Below are 20,746 nucleotides of genomic sequence, written 5' to 3' on the forward strand. Positions count from 1 at the left end.
ATATACCGTAAGTGTAGTGTGATCACACATGAGTGGTCCTTGTGTGGCACATACCCAGTGTTTGAGTGGTGCATGCGCTCTATGGGTTGGCATATCAGTGGTCTTTGTGGTGCACTGGTCTGTGCAATGTGAATGGCTCAAGAGTGACGTGTCCAGCATGTGAGTGGTCCATGTGGGCAAGTTTCTAGAAAGAATAGATTATAATAAAGAATATACAATTCTTTTGTGTTGTTGCTATAGAAAGGAGAAGGGCCGACATTAAATTCCTGCACATGGGTCCTCTGCTGTTAGTGCCTGCCCTTGGTCTACAAGTTGTGTATCAATGAGTATGTACCGTACATATGTGTACTTGTGTTCATTTGTGGTGTACCAGAGCTTTGCCTCCACATTTGATAAAGGTCACTTTCCAAAACTGTGGTTGCTTCTGACTATAATGATTTATTCATGGGCCATCTTATTGGCAGGATGCAGTTCTTGCAGGCTACATGTACTGAATGTTAAAATGCCCATGGCAGCCTGCAAGTTCACAACTAACTCAAAATATATAAATGAAAACAATATAAGAGAATACACATGAAATGTCATCTGCTAATAGTCAGTTACGCGTGCCTAGGAGGCTCAAGAATAAGAGTGTTTACTTACTTGAGAAAGCAAGGTTTTCAATGCAAGCAGCCTTCCCTGGCTTGCCGCTTCATGTAGAGGCGATCGATCGGCCCATGATCCTACAAAAGATATCACAATACGAAATAATAATTAGTAAATCAATACACAGTTCATTAGGATCTGTTTCTGTAACCAAATGCATCTCTATTTGGTCCATTAAAAAAAGACAAAAACTTGTTAATACAAGAAAAATACATCATGTCAAGATATACAAAAGTACTCAATGAAACCTGTATACGGTAATAAAGCCCACATGGTAAACCATCAGTTTTAATTTGGAAAACTAATATTTCCGTCAATATCCATTTAACTGAATGACTTTAAATATTAGATCAAATAGAATTTTTTTTTTTCATAGAAAACTTTTTTTCATAGGTAACTCCTGCCATTTTGCCTTTGGAATTGTATATGTTCTGTGGATCTAAATGATCCTCCTCCTCATGGTCCACATCCTGTCTAAATTGAATAGGGCAATTAGGACACTGATGTGGACAATGATATGGAGCCACTGAGTGAGGCAGACAGCTGTACACGGTGTAGTGGCTCAGTCAGGATCCTGCAGCTGATCTTCAGTATCCTGGCACCAGAAACTATGGAGGATAGGTCATCAATATCTGTAGCCAGGAGAACCCCTTTGACTTTAAAAGAGAATGAATGTTTCACTATTAACCAATACAAAACTATTCCAATGTTTTGATACCATTCCAATTTGTTCCCACGTATTTCACTCCAATCATACTTAAAGGGGTTGTCCGATATCTAAAATATCCCCCCCCCCCCCAATGCCCGGGCCCCTTGTATGGATCACACTTACTCAAGGGGGCTAGCCCCCTTGAGGCTGGTCACCATCGTGGCCTATTACTGGCTGCTCCCCCCGATGCAGTGGCGGCCATGCAGGGATCCAGAGTGACTTGGCTGCCGGAGAGCAGGTAAGTGTAATCCATACAAAGGGCCTGGGAATTGGGGGGGATATTTTAGATATCAGAAAACCACTTCAATGTCTATTGATGGTCAGGGAGAAATATCACTAGATAATGCATGGTGCTATGATTAAGAACGACATCTTCTGTCAAAACGCATAAACATTTTGTCTTGTGTCTAATCCCGTTGGATTTTTTTATGCATTTCCCACAATATGTTTTTTTATCCTATTGCTAGACATTGATCTTTCAGGTATCCAAAGCACACTCAGCCAGTAGTGAAGGGATGCGGCACACAGTTTTCTATCAGTGATTTGGTATTTTGTTTTCACTTTCTCCAGATTTTTATGTGCTATGGCCTAGGCAATGTATGGTAGTAACTTTCTTACCCACTTTTTCATCTTCTTTGCATGGACTCCTATAAAATATTCCTGGTTGTTATTTAAATGGTTTTAAATATGTATTAATGGCGATTTGGAGTCCTATGTATGGGATTATAAATTGGTGTTGTGTAGATAGTGTGAATAGCTGCAGCCAATCACATTCCTATACAGAAGCCTATCTAGCAGGTAAGTTCACTCCACAGACTCAGTAATACACACGAGCCTATGTGAGAGTGTAGACAAAGCAGGAACACATGAGAGCTGAACACAGAAATGTATAGAGCATCATTATATTGTTTACTTCATTTTGTGGCATCCATTGTAATAAGAACATAAGTGAGATCTACTAAATGACCCCACGTAACCTGTGCTGAGATGTACCATTACATCAACAACATGCAAACATGGAAATCCAACAAACCTGGGTCAATATCCAAGATAGCACCTGCAGCATTCCACACATTGCCATAGGCCTCTTCAAGTTCAGTTACTGATGTCTAAGGAATTTGGCCACAGAAAGAAAGCTTAGACATGATGCTTCATTGTATAAATTATCATCTATAACATGAGGACATAACCAGACCTTAAAGCTTAACTCGTTTCAACTTTTTTTTTTACTAAATGTGTAGTGACAGTCATGGTAATAACTTTTGTATGTACTTTATTGGGAAATGTGTACAATTTTATTAACTTACTGCCTCTAAAGTATCTCTGTGGCAGGCTTCTCAGCTTGCCTCTGTTCTCTCTGCCTCAGCCACTGCCTCCCTACTGTATGTGTAACTAAACGATTAAAAAAAAAGGGTTTACAATGATTTGTACTAAGAGCCCCTTCCCTATACTAAGCATCCCTGCCTATATCACCTATTGGTGCTGAATGCTGCAGATTCACTTCTCTCCCTACCTTACCAGCATTAACCAGAAACTGACTGGGAAGAGATGAGCAGGCTGCGGTAATCAGCCCCGACAGTAAGTCCCCTTTCATATGGGCGAGAATTCCGTGCGGCTGCAATGCGTGAGGTTAACGCATTGCACCCGCACTGAATCCGGACCCATTCACTTCATTGGGGCTGTTCAGATGAGTGGTGACTTTCACGCATCACTTGTGCGTTGCGTGAAAATCGCAGCATGTTCTATATTCTGCGTTTTTCACGCAACGCAGGCCCCATAGAAATAAATGGGTCTGCGTGAAAATCCCAAGCATCCGCAAGCAAGTGCGGATGCAGTGCGATTTTCACGCATAGTTGCTAGGAGACGATGTAAGTAAATTGATAAAAGTCAATTTACTGTATTATTTTCCCTTATAACATGGTTATAAAGGTAAATAATAGCATTCTTAATACAGAATGCTTACTAAAATGTGGCTTTAGGGGCTAAAATAAATAAATAAATTAACTCACCTCATCCTGACACAATCACGCTCAACACGTGCTGAGCGCGATTACGTCATCAAAGGTCCTTTTGCAGGTCCTGAAAGAAGAAGAAAGAAGACATGCCGGCTGCGCGAACAAGCTGATGAGGCGAGTTCATTTTTAGTAAGCATTCTGTATTCAGAATGCTATTATTTTCCCTTATAACCATGTTATAAGGGAAAATAATAAAATCTACAAAACATCTAACCCAAACCTGAACTTCAGTGTGGAAGTCCGGGTTCGGGTCTGGGTACCAAAGTCAGTTGTTAATCATGCGCTTGCAAAACGCATTGCACCCGCGCAATAAAACTGAATATCGTAACGCAATCGTAGTCAAAACTGACTGCAATTGCGTACCTATTCGCACGATTTACCCTGATCGCAGACGCAAAGCATCCGTACCTAATCCGGACACGCTCATCAGCAAGGGGCCTAACTGTGCTGCATGCCTGTGTTTAGCGCTTACTGTTTGCTGTAGTACTTTTCTCTATCTTCCCAGCGCTTACTAACTAACTAGGAATGGCCCTGGGAAGAAAACAGCGCTGCAGTGATCAGTAGGTTCTAAACACAGGCATACAGGACATGTGCTGTTAGAGCTGATCACTGCAGGAAGGGAACAGGGCTAGGATATGTCCCCTTTGTCTGATAGGTGCGGGTCCTAGCGGTGGAACCTTCACCTATCTCCCAAACAGATCCCCGTAAGTGGTGGAGGGCACACTACGCATGCGCAGCTGCCCTACAATCATTTATCTTGGACCGAGCACTGGCTCGGCTATTTCCGTCAGGTCCATAGAAGTGAATAGGAGTGGTGGCCGGTCGCGCGCGGTGAGCTCCCATTTTCTTCTATGGGGAGAGTGTTTGGTGGTGGCTGGACCTGAGTCTTCTAGCCACCACTTTAGCCCGCTCCATTCTCCATATAGCTGCAGGTCCCAGCAGTGAAATAGCGATATGCCCCCATTGTCTCAGAGGAGACAAGCCCTTTAATTACACATAGGCAGGCAATAACCCATATTCAGCATTCAGTACAACGCTGAAGACGGATTCTCCTTAGCAACACAGAGGTTAAAGGCAACCTGTCACCTGGAAAACACATAATAAACCAACCGCAGTACCTTAAAGTGTCCCCCAGTGTGTTGCTAATCATGATTTTCTTGATTCCTCATTCTGTCTCCTCATATTTGTTAAAATCGCAGTTTTAATGTCTGCTGGCGCCTTCTCCAAGTCAGGCTTGAAGTCAAGGGGACAGCGGCCTCCTTGCTTCAAGGCACGATAAGCCCGCCCCTTACCCCTCCTCTCTACATTGTGATGGACATCTTGCCATGATGCCGGGACCGCGCTCTTCTTACGCATGCGCCATGCTCTGCCTGTTACAGCGTGATCCCGGCTCCCTCACTGCGATTTTAACAAATATGAGTACACAGAATGAGGAAAGAAAATCATGATTAGCAACACACTGGGGGATACTTTAAGGTACTGTGGTTGGTTTAATATGTGTTTTCCAGGTGACAGGTTCCCTTTAAGGGGAATTTTTTCATAAAATTTCACATATTACACTGAGAAAATGTATCACAAAATGTATTAATATGACTGTCCCTACACATTTGTTAAATGTTGAAACAAGTTACACTTTAACCAGTAGACATATATTATCTTTGATTATAGTTCATACTTTCGTGACTAAAAGTCAGTAGCAGCATTGACTGATTGATAAAGTAGAGCTTACTGACATTTGTAGTCTTTTTATTGCCTTCTGTTATGTTACCTATTTCTTCAATTTCCACTTATTTTTCAGTTTTGCCAGGACCATTGTATAGCAACAAGGGGCCCACCATAATTCCAGTACTAATGGGGTACAAGACACCGTGGCACCCACCATCTACTGCTGAATGGGACTTGGGCTACACAGTTATTCTTGTCAATGGAAAGCGCCCAGGTCGCCTGAAGATGATGTATGGCTCTGTATCCCACCCCAGAGAGGAGCTCCAGTTAAATCCTAAGTAATGACACTGACACACCACCTCCTGCTACAGGACACCAGGGTCATTTCTACAAGCCATATGGTGGTCAGAGGCAGGGTTAATTAATATGTGGGGGTATGCTGGAGGTTCTATTTACGGAGAGGGTAAAAAAGCTGCTATTTCTCATATAAGCTATAAATATTATCTGACGATATAAAAATATGCAATACTTGAACTGAGATTTATATATGAAAGAACGAGGCTTCAGAGTGTAAAGTTTGGTGAATTTTTTCTACAGGGAGTGCAGAATTATTAGGCAAGTTGTATTTTTGAGGATTAATTTTATTATTGAACAACAACCATGTTCTCAATGAACCCAAAAAACTCATTAATATCAAAGCTGAATATTTTAGGAAGTAGTTTTTAGTTTGTTTTTAGTTTTAGCTATTTTAGGGGGATATCTGTGTGTGCAGGTGACTATTACTGTGCATAATTATTAGGCAACTTAACAAAAAACAAATATATACCCATTTCAATTATTTATTTTTACCAGTGAAACCAATATAACATCTCAACATTCACAAATATACATTTCTGACATTCAAAAACAAAACAAAAACAAATCAGTGACCAATATAGCCACCTTTCTTTGCAAGTACACTCAAAAGCCTGCCATCCATGGATTCTGTCAGTGTTTTGATCTGTTCACCATCAACATTGCATGCAGCAGCAACCACAGCCTCCCAGACACTGTTCAGAGAGGTGTACTGTTTTCCCTCCTTGTAAATCTCACATTTGATGATGGACCACAGGTTCTCAATGGGGTTCAGATCAGGTGAACAAGGAGGCAATGTCATTAGATTTTCTTCTTTTATACCCTTTCTTGCCAGCCACGCTGTGGAGTACTTGGACGCGTGTGATGGAGCATTGTCCTGCATGAAAATCATGTTTTTCTTGAAGGATGCAGACTTCTTCCTGTACCACTGCTTGAAGAAGGTGTCTTCCAGAAACTGTCAGTAGGACTGGGAGTTGAGCTTGACTCCATCCTCAACCCGAAAAGGCCCCACAAGCTCATCTTTGATGATACCAGCCCAAACCAGTACTCCACCTCCACCTTGCTGGCGTCTGAGTCGGACTGGAGCTCTCTGCCCTTTACCAATCCAGCCACGGGCCCATCCATCTGGCCCATCAAGACTCACTCTCATTTCATCAGTCCATAAAACCTTAGAAAAATCAGTCTTGAGATATTTCTTGGCCCAGTCTTGACGTTTCAGCTTGTGTGTCTTGTTCAGTGGTGGTCGTCTTTCAGCCTTTCTTACCTTGGCCATGTCTCTGAGTATTGCACACCTTGTGCTTTTGGGCACTCCAGTGATGTTGCAGCTCTGAAATATGGCCAAACTGGTGGCAAGTGGCATCTTGGCAGCTGCACGCTTGACTTTTCTCAGTTCATGGGCAGTTATTTTGCGCCTTGGTTTTTCCACACGCTTCTTGCGACCCTGTTGACTATTTTGAATGAAACGCTTGATTGTTCGATGATCACGCTTCAGAAGCTTTGCAATTTTAAGAGTGCTGCATCCCTCTGCAAGATATCTCACTATTTTTGACTTTTCTGAGCCTGTCAAGTCCTTCTTTTGACCCATTTTGCCAAAGGAAAGGAAGTTGCCTAATAATTATGCACACCTGATATAGGGTGTTGATGTCATTAGACCACACCCCTTCTCATTACAGAGATGCACATCACCTAATATGCTTAATTGGTAGTAGGCTTTCGAGCCTATACAGCTTGGAGTAAGACAACATGCATAAAGAGGATGATGTGGTCAAAATACTCATTTGCCTAATAATTCTGTACAGGGTGTATATTTCAGGTAAATTACAGTGAATTACTGAATTTACATTATTTCAGCTATATACAGTATATCAACTATACTAAATATACGGTACATATTTCCAGTTTCTTGCATTGACCAAAAGTCTATCTTCTGTCACTATATAGAGGACACCTGCTGTCCTAAAGGCCATGTGATTTCCCCAAGCTTGCTCTTCCTAATATAATGGGAGAAATTTGGCTAATTAGCATATATTATAGATTTACTGTAAATGGCATTCTAAAGCTCCCAAAATATGAACCTGTACTTTAAAGGGGTCGTTCAGTTGGTCTCCCAATCTCTACATACTGCTCCCAATGACAATGGACATTGTCTGCTGCAGCCACTGTGACCTGCTATATCCAGTGATAGACTGCAGCAATAAAATGTCTATGTTGAGAGGGTGTAGAAAGTACACGTACAGTACAGGCCAAAAGTTTGGACACACCTTCTCATTCAAAGAGTTTTCTTTATTTTCATGACTATGAAGGCATCAAAACTATGAATTAACACATGTGGAATTATATACATAACAAACAAGTGTGAAACAACTGAAAATATGTCATATTATAGGTTCTTCAAAGTAGCCACCTTTTGCTTTGATTACTGCCTTGGCATTCTCTTGATGAGCTTCAAGAGGTAGTCCCCTGAAATGGTTTTCACTTCACAGGTGTGCCCTGTCAGGTTTAATAAGTGGGATTTCTTGCCTTATAAATGGAGTTGGGACCATCAGTTGCATTGAGGAGAAGTCAGGTGGATACACAGCTGATAGTCCTACTAAATAGACTGTTAGAATTGGTATTATGGCAAGAAAAAAGCAGCTAAGTAAAGAAAAACGAGTGGCCATCATTACTTTAAGAAATGAAGGTCAGTCAGTCAGCCGAAAAATTGGGAAAACTTTGAAAGTAAGGGCTATTTGACCATGAAGGAGAGTGATGGGGTGCTGCGCCAGATGATCTGGCCTCCACAGTCACCGGACCTGAACCCAATCGAGATGGTTTGGGGTGAGCTGGACCGCAGAGTGAAGGCAAAAGGGCCAACAAGTGCTAAGCATCTCTGGGAACTCCTTCAAGACTGTTGGAAGACCATTTCAGGGGACTACCTCTTGAAGCTCATCAAGAGAATGCCAAGAGTGTGCAAAGCAGTAATCAAAGCAAAAGGTGGCTACTTTGAAGAACCTAGAATATGACATCTTTTCAGTTGTTTCACACTTGTTTGTTATGTATATAATTCCACATGTGTTAATTCATAGTTTTGATGCCTTCATAGTCATGAAAATAAAGAAAACTCTTTGAATGAGAAGGTGTGTCCACACTTTTGGTCTGTACTGTATAAAAACTGGTGGGGGACCCAGGAAGGTGATTGGTACAGTAATCGTTTAAGTTCAGTTTTTTTTTTTAAATGTTATTTTACTTGCTGGACAATCCCTTAAGCCTCATTCACACGTCAGTGTTTTGGTCAGTGATTTCCATCAGTGATTGTGAGCCAAAACCAGGATCGGAGCCTCCACAGAGATAAGGTATAAGGGAAAGATCTGCACCTGTTCTGTGTTCAGACCCACACCTGATTTTGGCTTACAATCACTGATGGAAATCACTGACCGAAACACGGACGTCTGAATGTGGCATTAAAAATGGTTGTCTCATGAAGTAGCAACCCCACCCTGTTCCACATATTTCTGCTGAACGGAAAGAGATAATACTACATGCTGCCCAGACAAGTAATCGGATAGGAGATACTTTTAGGTTAGTTTCCCATCTGTGTCAGAGTCTCAGATAGGTTGTTCCAGTACAGAACCTGAGTTCTCCGGATCCAGCATTGCCATCTACTGCTGCTGCCTGCCGGACTCTATTGACTATAATAGGGTCCGGTAGAGATCCACCCGCTGCCCGGCAATTATGCAGAGAATCAACCCAACAAAAAAATGCTACGCGCAATGGTTTTTGTCTGGCTAAGGCTACGTCTACACGACGACATTTGTCGCGCGACAGATAGGGTACAACTACACTGCAACATTTGTAGCGCAACATTTTGTTGCACCAATGTCATGCAACAATTTTTATAATGGCAGTCTATGGTGTCGCACTGCAACATGCTGCGACTGCGACGCAACAGTCGCAGAAAAATCCATCTCAAATGGGTTTTCTGCGACTGTTGCGTCGCAGTCGCAGCATGTTGCATGTTGCAGTGCCACACCATAGACTGCCATTATAAAAATTGTTGCGCGACATTAGTGCAACAAAAATGTCGCGCGACAAATGTCATCGTGTAGACGTAGCCTAATTCCCGGCAATCACTGCTGGAACTGCCGGCCACAACACCTGGTCACAGATGTGAAAGTAGCGTTACTTCGCAGCTCTCCACCGTGACGTATAAAAGAGGGTTCAGATAATAAAGATTTTAGATGACTATCTAGCCAATCCTAAATGAAAAGGTGAAATCCTTAAAGGGTATCTGTCAGTAGATTTGTACCTATGAAACTGGCTGACCTGTTGCATGTTTGCTTGTCAGCTGAAGACATCTGTGTTGGTCCCATGTTCATATGTTCCTGCATTGCTGAGAAAAATTATGTTTTAATAAACGGTATGCAAAGAGTCTATAGGAGCAACGGGGGCGTTGCTGTTACTCCTAGAGGCTCAGCTCTCTCTGCAACTGCTGCACCCTCTGCACTTTGATTGATCAGGCCATGCAGTGAAAACATCATCAAGCCTGGCCTTGACTTCTTCTAAAGTCTTGCGCTGCACCGTACACTTCATTATCCGATGTAGGCACAGTACAGGAAAGAAGCTCACCAGCTCTTCTCTTCTGTAGTGTGAGCCTCTTTCCAGTACTGCTCCAGATACTGAAGCACACGGTGCAGGACCAGAAGTGATCGCGCTTACACTGCCTGGCCCTGTCAATCAAAGTGCAAAGGACACTACAGTTGCAGAGAGAGCAGAGCCTCTAGGTGTAACGGCAATGCCCCCGTTGCTCCTAGAGGCTTATTTACATATATTAAAACGTAATTTTTCTCAGCAATGTGGGCACATATGAACATGGGACCAACACAGATGCTTTCAGCTGCCAAGTGCACATGTAACAGGTCAGCCAGTTGCATAGGTACAAATCTGCTGAAAGATGGCCTTTAAAGCCATCAAGAAGCAAATACACAAGAAGCCACATCAAAATCATAAATGTGACTGGTAACCTTAACCTCTAAATACATAGTCTGACATATTCATATCAATTGTCTTTACTTACATACATCATTATGCAGAGCTGTTGGTAGAGAGAAGAAATAAATACATACAGTATGCAGAGGGGAAACCAACAAAACCTTCTGGGCAGCAGGACATGAAATCTACAGCAAGTCTGATGAAAGCAGTAATGGCTGCTGGTTGTAGTTTTCAGTGACCTGCTTGGCGTTGACCTATATTTAGATTACCAGCGTGATCCAAGTCATCTGAGGTACACAAGCATCCTAGTAAATCCTGCATGTTTCAGTAGACTAACCCGACCTAATGCAGAACAATATGGGTCATATATTACCTAGATCGCCGTCTCCCCAAGGTACCTCCAACCATTCACCATGCACCAAAAAAGCACTCATGTCTCGGCTATTTTGAGCTCCTTCTAAATGCATGCCTGATATTTGTTGGGCTCTGATGTCATGTTTGAGGAGCTGTAATTTAACCTCAGCAGATATGACTCTCTGTAAATGCAGAGGGAAATGTCTTATAGTGGAGCTCCACTGTGTACATTACGTTAGAACACTGCATTATCAGCATAGTAATACACTTTAATTATTGGAATCGCTCTGTCTACAAGAGACAAATTGCTGGTGATGATAGAAGATAGAGCTAGGCAGCATCAAGACATCAGCTTTAAGTTCCCCACTGCTTCCATTGGTTTTAAACCTCAGGGTAGACCAGTTTTTGTCATTAGTTACTGTATGTCATGTGTAAAATGTTAAAGAAAGGATGTTTGATTCTTACATGGATTCTTCATGTCTAACATATCTACACTCCAGCACATATGGCCAAGTTGATGACCACAATTAGAAAAAAGGGTGTTTGGTATTGCAGCTCATTCCTTCAAGTAAACTGGAGTGGAGCTGTAATACTAAGTATCGCAATTTTTTTGGGGAAAAAAACAGGCAGACTGGTTTGACACATTGGTCCATATTTTCTAATTTGAAGGCACCTAAATTCTGGCTTAAATTGCACCAAACTGAAGCAAAATTTGGTCTGGAGTATCTATCTGTACCTAGCCTGAAAGGGGTCATGGCTTTACAGGTAAGGGGACATGACCTAACATGCGCCATTTTTCATAGAGTGATACACAAAATTTATGAGCCACTATGATAAATGTGGGGCATGTCTAGACACCCGAAGTGGAAATCTATAGGGTTAGCAAATCTTCCCCATAGTTTTTTTTTTTTTTTAGCATTTCTGCCATCTTTTGCCTTATTTTTGCTTGCACTATACTCGCTTACATAGCCTATTGTCGTGAGATTTAGCAAATCTCACGAGAACAGCTCGACTTCTTCCTGGCCGTAGAATGGTCCGATGTGATTGGACAGTGTCACTGTCACTGCCAAGGAGAAGAAGACGCCCACTGAGGAGAACTGACTGTACCGATGGTACTAATTAGCACATTGGGTGCCAGAACATACAAAAGGGTATAGTGGCGCAACGGAGGCGAAAAAAAAAGCAATAGCATCTGCAGCAGGCTGACTACTTACTAAGGTACTAGTTTATAACCAAAAAATCCTAAGCTGGTGTAGCTTTAAGCAAGTTGCACGGCTATGCACACCGGTATCCATGAATGTCTGGGCCATTATAGAACAGTCCTATCCTTTCTGTAACGCGGACTCCGTGAGATGAGATACGAATATAACATCAGTGTCCTGTAAGTAGAATCTGTGTGTTTGGGTACCACTTTAATGTCAGTACTTCACTATTGGAGAATCTAAAAATCAGTAGAACCTGGAGAAACGGTGAAGACTGTCAAAAGATATATATACAACGGTATACCCGTGATTGGTTACATTGGAGAAGAGTGTTTCTGCATGTTGCTGTACCAACACGAACCGGATGGATATATAACAATAAGGATATATAACAATAAGTACCCGTGCTGCAGACTGCAAATAGCGGTCCGCAATCCACGGGCCTCGGCTGCGTGCCCACCATTTGCAGATTCAGAACCATTCACTTGGTTGGGTCCGTGATCCACAAGATTCAGTCTGCACCGTAAAAAAATAAAATAAAGAACATGTTCTGTTTTCTTGCTCTCAACACCCCTCCATATCTTGTGGATTGCGGACCCATTCAAGTGAATGGGTCTGCATCTGTGATACAGAGCGCACACAGCCAGTGCCCGTATATTGCAGACCTGCTGTTTGCGGCCCACACTATAGGGCACGGGGCGGTTTATGTGTATGAACCCTGAATCTGAATTGCTTCCTGGATACTCCAAAAAAAAAACGGACTCTTCTCCTGATAAAACTCTAATATCTGCTTGCATTTCTAGAGGCTATGCATGTAAAATGATTGTGTGCTCCCACGCTCTAGTCTGTTTTCATTGTAAATGAATTAGAGAACCAATATCCTTACTTTCCACTAATAAGGACCCAAGCAGAATGTGAACACCAGAGATAAGCAACTTTCTTGAAATTTGTTTTTGGTCTGATTCGAGCAAATCGGACCAACATCGAAAGTACTCAGATTTCCCCCGAAAAGTTGTGTATAACACTCTGAGGTATCCGAGAACTGTATCCAACCCCTTTCAAGCTCTTTAAAGCCAAGACAGCATTAGAAATGTCAGAGTGACAGCGACATATATTGCTGTGTGTAAACGGATGGTAGCCGGTGGTAATAAACAGCCTGGTTAATAACACACTGCACTGTCAGATTTTATTATGAAATTAAAACATGGTCCACAAATGATCCCTTTTTGGTGGCAGATGCCTTCTTCACAGTCTTCTGACCAGTAAAATGGTGGCCGCCATTTTGAGAGATTTGTCCGAATAAAAATTGCGAAAGATTCGGATTCAGCTGAAATGTGAAATTTTTGGGAAATTCGAGATGAATTTGATTCCTTTAAAATCAATGTTCTCATCTTTACTCAACACATATTAAAAAGACAGCTCCATGAAGATTCTCTTGTGCGTGGATGGGAAGTCATCCACCAGGAGGACCCATGCCTTGAATCTATAAGGCTTGAATCACAAATATTCCGTTTCTGATGCCGTTTTTGAGCCAAACACAGGAGTGGATACAAATAGTGACTTATTAGGCTTTCTATAGTATCTTATTCTTGGCTTTTGCTCAAAAGAGACGTAACACAATGTTTTGGTCCATGGAGCTTTCTTCAAAAGGTATGAGCACAGGATGTTGGACACTAGAGAATACCCACTGGGTACACGGTACATTATAAAAACTTCTCAAGAAGCATCCCAATGAAACACAGATGATAAAGAATGGAAATCGAGAAGTACAATGTCTGACACATACTCTAGGACAGGGAGCCCCACCTAATCAATCAGCACACGTGGTAGATTTGATGCAAGAATATCTGTGACTGCTCCTTCAATGCTCTAACAACAGACAACATGATTTATACAGCAAAGCCTCCCATGACAACTCCACCCCAGTGCTTGAAGTGGGCCGGAACGCGGCGGTACTCAGTACCGCCACTTCCAAAAATTGCCCTGGAGAGTACCAGCACCTCTCCGTGCGCCCAGTACGTGGGTTTCCGGTACCGGAGCGCAGGGCCGGCCTTTGGGGTGTGCGGGCTGTGCGGCCGCACAGGGCGCCATAGTAACAGGGGCGCTGGGCGGCCGACAGCTCGCAATGTAATCTGCGGCAGGCGAGGCTGAACTTGTGTTCTCCCTCGGGGCGCCCCCTCCATCTAGCCCTCCCCTGTCTGACCTGATTCGTTCCTCCTCCCCTGTCTGACCTGCCTGCTGCCCCCGCCGCTGCCAATAAGAAGAGAGACGGGAGGAGGAGGGGAGGGGCTGTGGCCACTGCGCCACCAATGAAGATAACTGACCTGAATACAAAAACAGGAGGCGGGTGCTGGAATCAAATAGCCGACACCCGACCTCTGTGACAGGGAGCTGCGATCAGCTGCAGTTGAGTTAACCCTTCAGGTGCGGTACTGGAGGGGTTAATTGTAGCTGATCGCAGCTCCCTGTCACAGAGGTCGGGTGCCGGCTATTTGATTCCAGCACCCGCCTCCTGTTTTTGTATAAGAAACGTTTGTGGCACAGTGCGCCCCCCCCCCCCCTCAGTATAAGAAACGTTTGTGGCACAGTGCGCCCCCCCCCAAACACCCCAGTATAAGAAACATTGGTGGCTCAGTGGGAAGTGCCAGTGAGGGTTAAAAAATAATAAAAATTTTTTAACTCACCTCCTCCAGATGATCGCGTAGCTGCCGTTCTCCTGTTTTCTTCAAGACCTGTGGTGACGTCACTGAGCTCATCACATGACCCATTACCATGGTGATGGATCATGTGATGCTAACAGTGATGTCACCACAGGTCCTTTGACAGGTCATGAAGAAAGAACAGAAGACGATCAATTGGAGGAGGTGAGTTAATTATTATTTTTATTTTTTAACCCTCATTGGCACTGCCCACTGCGCCACCAATGATTATTATATTGAGGGGGGGCCCACTGCGCCACCAATGATTATTATATTGAGGGGGGGCCCACTGCGCCACCAATGATTATTATATTGAGGGGGGGCGCACTGCGCCACCAATGTTTATTATATTGAGGGGGGGCCCACTGCGCCACCAATGTTTATTATATTGAGGGGGGGCGCACTGCGCCACCAATGTTTATTATACTGGGGTGATGGGGGGGCGCACTGCGCCACCAATGTTTATTATACTGGGGTGTTGGGGGGGCGCACTGCGCCACCAATGTTTATTATACTGGGGTGTTGGGGGGGCGCACTGCGCCACCAATGTTTATTATACTGGGGTGTTCGGGGGGCGCACTGCGCCACCAATGTTTATTATATTGGGGGGGGCGCACTGCGCCAATGTTTATTATATTGGGGGGGGGCGCACTGCGCCACCAATGTTTATTATACTGTGGTGTTGGGGGGGCGCACTGCGCCACCAATGTTTATTATACTGGAGTGTTGGGAGGGGCGCACTGCGCCACCAATGTTTATTATACTGGAGTGTTGGGGGGGCGCACTGCGCCACCAATGTTTATTATACTGGGGTGTTGGGGGGGCGCACTGCGCCACCAATGTTTATTATACTGGGGTGTTGGGGGGGCGCACTGCGCCACCAATGTTTATTATACTGGAGTGTTGGGAGGGGCGCACTGCGCCACCAATGTTTATTATATTGGGGGGGCGCACTGCGCACAATGACGGGTTAGGGAAATTTCACAGCAGAGTGCGCATGCGCTGGGAGCCTCGCCGGCGGTTAGGGTAGGGAAAAATTATGGGCCAGTGCACAGGTGCGGTGATCGGATGGATGTTCTCAGCAGGACACCGGCCGACACTGCGCATGCGCTGGGAGCCTCACCAGCGGTTAGGGTAGGGAAAAAGCACTGACCCGTACATAATTTTTCCCTTCCCTAACCGCTGGTGAGGCTCCCGGTGCATGCGCAGTGTCGGCCGGTGTCCAGCTGAGAACATCCATCCGATCACTGCGCCTGCGCACTGGCCCATAGTTTTTCCCTACCCTAACCGCCGGCGAGACTCCTGGCGCATGCGCACTCTGCTGTGAAACTTCCCTAACCTGTCATTGTGCGCCTGCGCGGCGCTGCACACCTCCTCACGTCATGTCCGGTGCGACCGGAAGTGACGAAGGTAGGGAAATCTCACGAAGTAGGGAAGTATAACATTACACCGGCCTTTGGGGTGTGCGGGCTGGTAACTACTTGGTTGGATAGTCAGCCAGCCTATGCCATGATGCCAGCAACAAGCAGTGTTTTTTTGTTTTTTTTTGGGGGGGGGGGGGGGCGCCACAAGGTTAGCTCGCACAGGGCGCCTGGACACCTAAGGCCGGCCCTGCCGGAGCGCAGCGGAGAGCTGGCAGTATCTCCTCCCTAATGTCGTTGGCTGGGCAGCTAGTGGAGGGGGGCGGGTCGTTGCAGAGTACGGCTCAGGCTGGCGCAGGCAGGGAGTTGACCTCACGTTAGGTGACGTCAACTCCTTCCCGCGCGCCTGTGACTGAGGAGCGATCAGTGCGGCGACCAGTGACTGGTCCTCCTTGGAGTCAGGAGTCGGACGGTGCAGCAAAGAACATCGACTTTGCTTTGGAATCCAACTTCTGAAGAGTACTGGTGAGTGACAGGCACCCCCCCTCCCCCCACACACATTAGTTCCTCTCTGTACCAGTACCCCCCCCCCCCCCTGGCAGGGGGGTACTGGTACAGAGAGGAATTAATGTGTGTGATGAGGGGGGGGGGGGGGGTCTGATGGGCAGGGGGGTACTGGTACAGAGAGGAACGAATGTGCGGTGGTGGGGGGGGGGGGGGGGTACTGGTACATAGAGGAACTAATATATATGTGTCTGATGGGGGGGTCTGATGTGTAGGGGGCCCCTGCACATCAGACCCCCCCATCACACACATATATATTAGTTCCTCTATGTACCAGGACCCCCCCCCCCCCCACCGCACATTCGTTCCCCTCTGTACCAGTACCCCCCTGCACATCAGACCCCCCCCCCCTCATCACACACATTAGTTCCTCTCTTTACCAGTACCCCCCCCCCCACCACCACCACACATTAGTGCCTCTCTGTACCAGTACCCCTCTGCACATCAGACCCCCCATCACACACATATATATTAGTTCCTCTATGTACCAGTACCCCCCCCCCCCCACCACCGCACATTCGTTCCTCTCTGAACCAGTACCCCCCTGCACATCAGACCCCCCCCCCTCATCACACACACACACACATTAATTCCTCTCTGTACCAGTACCCCCCTGGCAGGGGGGTACTGGTACAGAGAGGAATTAATGTGTGTGTGTGTGATGAGTGGGGGGGGGGGGTCTGATGTGCAGGGGGGTCTGATGTGCAGGGGTCTGATGGTACAGAGAGGAACGAATGTGCGGTGGTGGGGGGGGGTACTGTACTGGTACATAGAGGAACTAATATATATGTGTGTGATGGGGGGGTCTGATGTGCAGGGGGGGGGAGCACCGGCGCCTAATAGAGTACCGGCACCTCTTTTGGCCCACTTAAAGCACTGCTCCACCCTACTGACCTTGGTTAGTGAGGATACCCCAGCTTGTGCTTCTCTTCGCAGGGTACTGTTCCGCACTGTCTACGGTCCTTTTCCTCTTGCGACTATGCGGTGGTGCAGGCTCTATAGACATGCTATTCCTTGCATACGTCTCGCTTCCCTGTGGACTGACAACAGTACTGAGCTTCCTCTGCTATTTCGTCTAGTAAATGTTTGCACTGTATGCAGAACGTCAGCAACAAAGTGAAGTCTTTTCAGAACCACTTCATAGGCTGGGCTGGGGGGTATGCAGGGGGGAAGGGATGGACTGCACTAGTGCATGCTATTTTTAAAACAGGAAAAAAAATCAGCTTAGCTGCAGACGGAACCAGCAGTTTGGAGAAGAGGGAGCAATGTATTAAATGGATACTAATAGCAGCTTAGCTTTGCTCTTCCCTATGGGTGTACATTGCAGAGAGTGGATCTGTTCTCAGCTCTCATAGTCACCTGGTAACAGGGAAGGTTGGACCCAGATCTTGGTAAATAAGTTGCATCAGAGCGTCTCACTTAGAATGCAGTGGCTGTTCAGGCGTCTATTTTCACTCTGGAGAGAAGCCAGAAATCAGGGCTCCTACAGTATCTGTGCAGCACTTTCACTTTTCGCTTCCCAGGAAAGATAAACTGCCTTTTTAATGGGCCTGATTAACTTCTTGGCTAGAAATCCATACTGCATGCAATACAGCTAAGCACAATCCGGGTGGAAAGTAAAAGTTTAACTTGCTCATACAACAACACAGCATGTGATCCACATTGGTACAGGCTATCAATGTCAAGGTCACTGGAGGAAGAAGAGCAACAAACTGCTCAACTGCATCTGTAATACAAATGGTTAACAATCACAAAAAGGGAACCGGTCACCAAAATGCAATCTACAGGCAGGAGGAGAACTAAAAAAGATATATATATATATATATAAAAATGTAATCTCCTCTTTCCATGGTTAGGAGTCATATGGGATATATCAGAGATTGATAGCTAACTACATAACAAAACATACAGGTAAGGGTTCATTCAGATGACTGTATCCGTTTTGCGGTCCGCAAAAACACGGATACTGGCTGAGTGCGTTCCACACTGGCCAGCCCTGTCATTGAAATGCCCTACATGTTCTATCTTTGCGGGGTCATGGAACAATGTGCTGTCGGCAACTTTTACGGCCCCATTGAAGTGAATGGGTCAGCATCCGTTCCGCAAAATTGCAGAATCATTTCCCATAAAACTATAGATCGGGGATCAGCAGCCCTCCAACACTCCAGCTGTTGTTAAACTACAATTCCCAGCATGCTCCATTTACTTCTATAGGAGTTAGAGAACAGCTGAGTGTGCATGCTTGGAATTGTAGTTTTACAACAGCTGGAGTGCCGAAGGTTGCTGATGCCTGCTATAGATTAATCTGCTCAGCTACTCCTCTATAATAGTGGCTCTCAACCTTTTAACGCCAAGTAAACCATAGTGACAAGAAGTTTGACCCGAGTACCCCCAAGGAAGAAAACAATAATAACTGTTAATAAAATAAGGCTATTCTCACACCACTATGATAGACTCTGTCTTAAGCCTCTGTCAGCATTGCCTTCAGATGACAGAAAGAATAGTGCAGCATGCAGCTCTAGTCTTCCTGTCAAAATGAGAGACACCACCAAACATACAGGAGAATAGAGCACTACATACCCATTGTATCCAGTGATGTCTCCTCTGATACAGATGTTCTCTCACCTTCTCCATTAAGGTCACACCTCTGTGTTGACTTCTTTCAGCCATGTCTCATCTCTGCAGAGATTACCACACAGACATCTTAGGTTCCTACTTTTCCATCATTATTACCACCTTCTCAACACCCCATCATGCCGTTCCCAATACTATGCCTGCTGTGCTCCTCAATGCTGCCAAATACTATACTGTAGAAAACTATTAGTACCATAGAGATAGCGCCTCCTTTAATATTTATTGCCACATAGTGCCCTAAAAAATCATTTTGCCCAGCTAATAGAGGCTTGACAGTAATAGTGCTGCAAAAATAGTGTCCCCCAAAAATAATTGTGCCAAGATGATACTGTGTCACTCGTCAGGGTGCCCCCCACAGAAATAGTGCTCCCAAAAATCCCACGAATAGTAATAGTTCTCTTCCAGAGTGCACCACTCAGTAGTAATATTGCCCCAAACAGTAATAATGTCCCCTATTGTGCCCCAGAAGTAATTATGCCCTCATAGTGCTCATAGTAGTAATAATGTTTCCTTTATTCCGCCCCTGTGGTAATAAACTCGCCATAGTGACCCCAGTAGTAAAAATGCCCCAAAGGGCCTCCAGAAGTAATACTACCCACGTACAGTGCCCCCAGTAGTGCAAATTCTCCCCTATAGTGCCCCTAAGTTTATCACAGTTCCCTCCAGTAGTAATAAAGCTCACTATAATGACCCCAGTAGTATTAAGGCCCCCCAGTAGTAAATATGTGAGCCCCTGTAGTAAATATGCCCCCCTTATAGTGCCCACAGTAGAATTAATGTCCCTTAAAGTGATCCCCCAGTAATGATAAATAGTGATGGATGAACAAACGTGATCAAATATTCGCGAACCGCAAGTACGCCGCGGGCCCCATTCACTTTAATGGCAGGCAAACATGAAAAACCTTCAGGTTATATTTGCATCCAGCAAACACTTACTAGAGGTACACATATAGTCCCACAACATGGACAGTGATATACCAGAGGGGGATCATCTGCAAAAATTCCCACAAAAAAGAAGTATTTTAATCAAGGGCCATTTTTATGCGTCTAAAAGGGAAACTCTCAGAAGTGCCCTGCTGCAGCATAGAACATTTTTATTTTAGACCACGGGAGTACGGGCCCCAAACATTAGGCATTCACCAGACAGAAAACATCAAGTGATTATGTGGCTGGAGGTATATTAGATGGTCATTGGATATCAATTTTACTGCAGGCCAGTGGAGTACAGGCCCCAAACATTATGCATTCACCGGACAGAAAACACCAAGTGATTATGTGGCTGGAGGTATATAAGACGGTCATTGGATAACAATTTTACTGCATTATGTTAGAAAGTATATTATAGGTATATCACACCCCTCAATCAGTTTTTTTTGGGGGCAACAGGTATTTCACACCAGTTGCAATTAGTTATTCCAATAGCGTTTGTCACTCTATCTAGCTGCGGTATCTCAGCAGAACCGCACACAACTGCTGCACAATACAAATGCACTATAGTATACTTTCTATGTTAGAAAGTATATTATAAGTATATCACACCCCTCTGTATGTCACACCTATCGATAGCACACCTATA

At 44.8% G+C, this 20,746-nt stretch overlaps 1 protein-coding gene across 4 annotated transcripts in view; it reads right to left on the reverse strand.

Annotated features, from left to right (window-relative positions):
• Window positions 1–20,746, reverse strand: part of ASB5 (ankyrin repeat and SOCS box containing 5) — an 89,528-nt gene that overhangs the window by 29,868 nt on the left and 38,914 nt on the right. Inside the window, exons 1-3 of one of the 4 annotated variants that reach the window (XM_040418693.1) lie at window positions 10,442–10,618; window positions 2,388–2,463; window positions 643–722 (exon numbers count right to left, since the gene is read on the reverse strand). In XM_040418693.1, the coding sequence (XP_040274627.1) occupies window positions 643–722; window positions 2,388–2,463; window positions 10,442–10,450 (165 nt within the window). In that variant the 5' untranslated portion in view covers window positions 10,451–10,618. Of the gene's footprint in view, window positions 1–642; window positions 723–2,387; window positions 2,464–10,441; window positions 10,619–10,729; window positions 10,806–17,430; window positions 17,882–20,746 lie in introns of those variants that run through there. The other 3 variants (XM_040418691.1, XM_040418692.1, XM_040418690.1) reach the window with 3 other exon arrangements.

The sequence above is a fragment of the Bufo bufo genome, chromosome 2, assembly GCF_905171765.1.
Source record: "Bufo bufo chromosome 2, aBufBuf1.1, whole genome shotgun sequence".
NCBI lineage: Eukaryota > Metazoa > Chordata > Amphibia > Anura > Bufonidae > Bufo > Bufo bufo.